This window comes from Ptychodera flava, chromosome 13 (assembly GCF_041260155.1).
Source record: "Ptychodera flava strain L36383 chromosome 13, AS_Pfla_20210202, whole genome shotgun sequence".
NCBI lineage: Eukaryota > Metazoa > Hemichordata > Enteropneusta > Ptychoderidae > Ptychodera > Ptychodera flava.
Genome location: NC_091940.1, coordinates 30,581,773 through 30,587,772, shown reverse-complemented (window position 1 = coordinate 30,587,772; position 6,000 = coordinate 30,581,773). Strand labels below are relative to the sequence as shown.

The following is a 6,000-nucleotide window of genomic DNA, read 5'->3' as shown; positions in this document are numbered from 1 at the left end:
CAGTGTAATTTACTGGTACAACTGAAAGTATTGACGAAAACACAAATATACAGAGAGTTCGAGGTTGTCATCTGGCAAGGGAAATCAGCATAGAATTCGAGTCTTTGGCTTAGGCCGAGTGATATGTGACATTATGGTCTCGTTATGTCGATAAGGTGTGAAAAACCCACGACTACGACCCCTTGTCTTATATAACAAAAGACGACGAAAAAAAGTAATCATTCAAACTCGTCATTATCTTGTGTACAGAATAGATTAGCCACAGCGATCACACCTGTAATGTGCGAGTCCGTGCAAGGTCTGTACTCTGCTATAGAGTGGAAAGATTCCAGAGTCTTCGCCTGCGGCTAAAGCGTCTTTGCGTCGACTGCACTCTTCAAAATCGCTCCATATAGTTTTCAACAATCTTCGAGCGTCGGGTCACACAGCAGCCACCTGCAGGAAAGGTGAGAGGGTGACGTTTATCTCGTCCGCATGATGGAAAACAGCGAAAATTCCGCCGATGCCAATCGTTCCGTTGATACCGATTCAGCAGGAGGACGTAAGTGTGTGTATGGAGTGATTTCATACCTCGATTGTAGTTTCGTCATTGTCGTCATCGGTGGATTAGTCGTCGGCTGCTGGTGGAGTACTTGGTCGCTTATGGACCACTTCGTCTTCCCCGACGATGCAAAACTTAGCAGCTGGACTTCATTCTCCGTTGGGGCTTTTTTCTCATTCGTTTTCATCGCCTTGCAGGACAAGCTTGTCAAAATCTGCAAGACGAAGACGGCAGCTTGGTGCATAGCCACCCGTTTACACGTATATCTTTACTCGGTAGCTGTGATTAAACTTTGGCGCGGTAGCTGGGGATTGTTGTGGGTGTATGCCGGCCAAACGCTCGAGGTTTACGCTGTCACCTGGATAGTCACTTGCGTTATTCTGTGGATCTTTCGAATTAGTTACTCTATGGTAGCCGCACCACTGGCTCCTCTACCTCTCGACTTGGATGGTGACTATTATTACGTAAAAACCAGATACTACAAAGGAGACGCTGGGATTCTTTTCCGAACGCTTGAAATTACAGCGAGTGTTCTACTTCAAGCAGTTGTCGCCCTGGTCTGGTGTTCTGTATGGGGTATCACTGACCACATACTTTACCCCGATGACATTACAAAGTCAGCCTTGGCGTCGTTTACGGCAGCAGCGAGTCTTGTTCTGGTGCTTTTCGTCTTCCGCTACCCGGCGATTTTCCTCTCCAAGCACGCCAAGAACTCCGTCGCTCGACTGGTACTTGAAGATACATGGTTCCTCCTACAACATCTGGCCGCTGTCCAACACTGGAGAGGCTTTTGGCTGTTGTATGCGATATTCATACTCCCAGGAATTCCTCCAGCTGGGCCAGTGATCGGCCATTTAGTTGCCTTTCTAGTTTTGACGTTTATGTTCTGTGGCTATGCCATCGCCATCGCAGGAATGACATGCGTCTCTAAAGACGGCGAAAATGTCGACGGCAGTGTGTTTCAACTTCCGACTTACTTCACGCAAATGGTAGATATATAAATACTTAATGATGGTGATGGTGGGGGGATTTGCGTTGGGATGATAGTGGTACAGTGGTTAAGCAGTGATGATGATGTTGCTGCTGCTGATGATGATAATGATGACCTTTTGACAAATAAGTGAATTCGAAATGTATCTGTACGCTAAGCAACAAAATTGAACACTCAAGCTGATAGCTACAGGAAAGCAGCCCGGTTGCCGTGCGATCGCCGTTGCTATCATTGTTGTTATTTCCTAAAGGGAACTTTCAGCCATACTTTTTTCTAAACCAAATATAAACATCGGGGGGTCATTGTGCAAATTTTGGTACCAGAGATACCGATATTAAGAATTCGAAATGGCCACCACCCCAAAAAATGTACCTTGCAATACAAAGTACATTGAACTCGCCTCGCCATCACAACACACTGTGTTACTCTCGGCAATGCTTTTGTTCGTTAATGAATTCTAGTACGAACAATAATTAAGTTGTCATCGATATTATTGAGCATCACACACATACAGGCCATGACGAAAACGAGAACCGTGATCATTCCGACATGGTTTTGAGAGTCGAACAAGAACATACATCTTTACCGTGATAGACAGGACAAAATACCGGACATCGAGAGATAAGATAAACTCCAAATGACGATGTTCTCATTTCTTCATGAGTGTGGGTTTATCCCAGAATTCGGGACATCTCTAACGTCGCATTGTCCACAAACAGATAATATTTAAATGTTTTGACAACGAGTACAATTCTTTCTTATAGGTGAGGCATTTCACACCACACTCGGAGCCACGACAAACTTCACTGGAAATGGATGGCATACGTCACACAAACGAAATAACTGTCGAGTATGAAGCAGACGATAGTGCTTAACAAGTATACAAGTATAGTAAAAAGACAAATTTAAAAACGTGAAATGTGATAATCGACAAATGAACAAGGCAAAACCAGAATTCACTTTTACAATAACATATGGCATTTCTCATCGGAAATCGTTTTGCATAGTTTTGAATAAGCGTTTCAATATAATTTTTTAGTAGGACGAGAAATTGTAGCCTTTACAAACAAGAAAAAGCCAAAAGAAACGTTGCAGCTTGTAAAATTAGTATTAAGGGGTAAAGTATAATACTGTGGCAACTCTGTACACGATTTGTGAAACTTGCACAACAGACGACTGAACCAACGATCGATGGTTGCCATCGTCCTTGGCATCAGTCTGCACGAGAACCCTGCCGCTGGAGGCGTGGCCGCAGGGTACCAGTGATTTGATTGCCTACTACCTACATGTAATCACAGGCATTTCTCGAATAGCTTGTAAGTGTATGATACCATTTTTAGGGTGGGCCCACTCTTTTAACATTTGGATAATAGTTTATTATTGTCATCAGATGAACATACTCCATCATATTTTGATACTTTTTAAAGTCTATATGGAGTAAAGTTTTTCATCGACCAAGCTATTGAGACATTGCGTAAAAAGTTGATTCAAAGATTATCGGTGCTCAGAAAGAGTAAGATATTATTGGTAATGCATACTAGACTTCTCTTTTACAATGCACCGGTATTTTTGCCTCATATAGATTATTGTTCGAATATCTGGGGTACTATAACAACTTGATTCAATAACTAGATTCCCCAAAATCGGGCAGCGAGACTTATTCGGGATGTTATATCTTTATAGGTAGGATTTCTACTTATGACGTCTGTGCCGATTTAATAGGTTAAATATTATCTAACGCACAATATTCAATGGAGGTACACTTCTGTGCAAAATGTTTTATAATCAAATTCCTATACACACATGTACCTTTGAGGGTTATTTACAGGTCACTAGGCACTTGATACCAACTAGAGCAAGTTGGAAAGACAGTTTTGAACTTCCCAGAATGGTGTCATTTCAGAATTCATTTTTGAAGAAAATTTGAAGACCTGCTTTCTCTGAAACAAATTTCAACGACTTTTAAAAACTTTTTAAGGGAAAAACTTAGCCTGTCTTTTCATTGATGTATGTTTTTTCTAATTAAGTATATTTGTCTGATTTTCTGCCTATTTGTTTCTTTACCAATGATTTGTTGTCACTTTTTGATTTGTTTTATTTTTAATGGATTTCGGCGCTTTTACTGTCATTGAGGGCAACTGGGAAGATGAACTTTAGTTAATAGTGCTACCCTCGCTATTGTCCCGGTAATTTAATCATTTATACCTTGAAATTACCCGCTTTCCCCGGTCATTCATTGCTGTCAATTTAACTTCGGAAAGCATGAACCTAACCTAAGAGACCGTGAGCTTAGTTTTGGCCGGCATTTCGCCGAATTTTGGGTCGTTTCTTCTTCGCCGAGTACTATAGTCGCTATGCGTGGGTTGACCAGACCACTAGGAACAGCGTGAGTTTCACAAACACATCTGGAGGGGGCTGCAATTGATAGGGGACTTGAAAATAGCAAGGGTATATGTTGGGGCACTTGAAATGACTTTAGGACTTACAGGGGGACTTCAAACAAAATGTCTCTGCTGGATATGGAATATGTGCTGGGTTGTCAATTCAAGCTATAATGTTTGGCTGATTTTCTAGTGGTTTTGATTTCTGTATCCACTGCAGTTTCTTGTTCTGCTCCTTGAAGCGCGATGAAAAGTCCATCGCAGCTAATGTGTACAGTTTTAAAACTGAATTCATGTTAAGACTAGAATTAATTAGGGCAAAATTCCGAAATCATATTTCTGTCCGCATCTGATCAAATTTCAAACAGCCCATTTGAATCAAGTTCGTTTGTATCATGTGTCAAAAACTTATCAAATGACTGATTTAGCTAGTTTAGTATTGTAAAAGATATTCGTACTTTTCTCATAAACTCCAATTTATAGAGAATCAAAAAACGGTGAATTTCCAAAGTCAAATTTCTTGTACACATATGCACTTAAAGCCACCTTTTTTCTAATAAAGCACATTTATATCAATTATCCAGGGTAAATATGCACAAATATTGCAAGTTTTATATTGGGAAAAGTTATTCAGTTTTGTCATAGACTCGAATGTATAGTGGATCAACGTCTTTGGTGAAATTCCAAAATCAAATTTCTTGTACACATATGCCCTTGTGACCACCCTCTTCCAATAAGTACATTTGTGTCAAGTATCCAGGGTTTATATACGCACAAACTATAGAAAAATATTATTCACCAGTTCTGTCAAAGACTCCAATCTATATTGAATCAACATTTTTGGTGAAATTCCAAAATCAAATTTCTCGTACACATATACACTTGCAACCACCCTATTCTAACTAAGTTCATTTATATCAATTATCAAACACCTATGAATGCACAGATATTGACATTTTTATGTCGGAAAAATATTGTTCGTATTTTTATCATAATGTACCATTTATAGTTAATTAGCGTTATCGATAAAATCCAAAAATCAAATTGTTTTACACAAAAACACTTTTACCTGTCATGTCAAGCAAAGTTCTCCACATGAATTATCAAACGCACGTAAATGTAGAGATATAGCTTGGCTTCCTTATCGGCAAAATGTTTATAGTTAGCTTGATAGAATCCCATGTATTATGATTTGATATTTGTGGACGAAGCACTATTCTGGCCACATTTTGCCTTCAGGAGGACTTGAACGCATTGTGACTTTGTTAGGGGCATTCTAAAAAGTCTCAGACCTTTTTTTCGAAACCCCCTCAAGAGAAGTTTGTGAATGCAGCTTAATCTTACAAGGATTTGATCGAGCATGCAAGGCAGTGTGATAACGTTGCGTTTCGTGTTTCAACAATCTTGGTTGCAACTATGAAAAGACTTCCCTTACCGTACGAGTACAGTAATTGGTTGTTATACATCATATAGCAAGCACAATAACATAATGTTTGTCTAAACCTAAAATCATCAAAAAATAAATAGAAAACTCAGAGCTTGTGCCTCTAAAAAGTTATTTTGAAGATATAGTACATATAAACATACTTTTGTCTGTTTTTTATATTTTGTTTGAAATGGCATTTTCAATGATAAAAAGTACATGATAAATGATGCTGAATCGCTCAGTATGTACGCCCAACCAGGTTTACACTCATGTACATTTATAATAAAATGAGTGATAGATGAATTCTTGTCCGGACAGGAACCCCGAGAACTTCAAGCGTGGTTAATCGCATGCGTTATGTGTAGTTGGTGATTTTGCGCATGCGCATATGAAACTGCATAGTTGCAATGTTTCTTACACGATAATAATACCGATGACGAGAGACTGAACGGCGAACTTTAGTGACATTATAACTGCTATGGCTGTGACGGCAAGTAATCATTGTAATCTGCAAGTATAACAAACGAAAATCGGAATAATTATTGTATTTATGAAACACAAATGTTTTGAATTTCAAGCAATATAGGTTTTGCCAAACTGAGGTTCCTTACAATTTTCCCATTTACAGCATACTGCTCTACGTTGAGTTACTCGAACCCCG

At 39.3% G+C, this 6,000-nt stretch overlaps 1 protein-coding gene across 1 annotated transcript; it reads left to right on the top strand.

Annotated features, from left to right (window-relative positions):
• The first annotated feature begins 271 nt into the window (after nucleotides 1–271).
• On the top strand, nucleotides 272–4,691 carry LOC139148136 (uncharacterized). The gene is made up of 2 exons (XM_070719446.1): nucleotides 272–1,530; nucleotides 2,297–4,691. Exons 1-2 carry the CDS (start codon nucleotides 475–477, stop codon nucleotides 2,405–2,407), a joined length of 1,167 nt encoding a protein of 388 aa, XP_070575547.1. The 5' UTR covers nucleotides 272–474; the 3' UTR covers nucleotides 2,408–4,691.
• Nucleotides 4,692–6,000: the final 1,309 nt, after the last annotated feature.

Coding starts and splice junctions, on each gene's coding strand:
- LOC139148136 (XM_070719446.1), top strand. CDS start 475: ATGATGGAAAACAGCGAAAATTCCGCCGATGCCAATCGTTCCGTTGAT. Junction 1,531..2,296: donor CGACTTACTTCACGCAAATG/GTAGATATATAA, acceptor TCTTTCTTATAG/GTGAGGCATTTCACACCACA.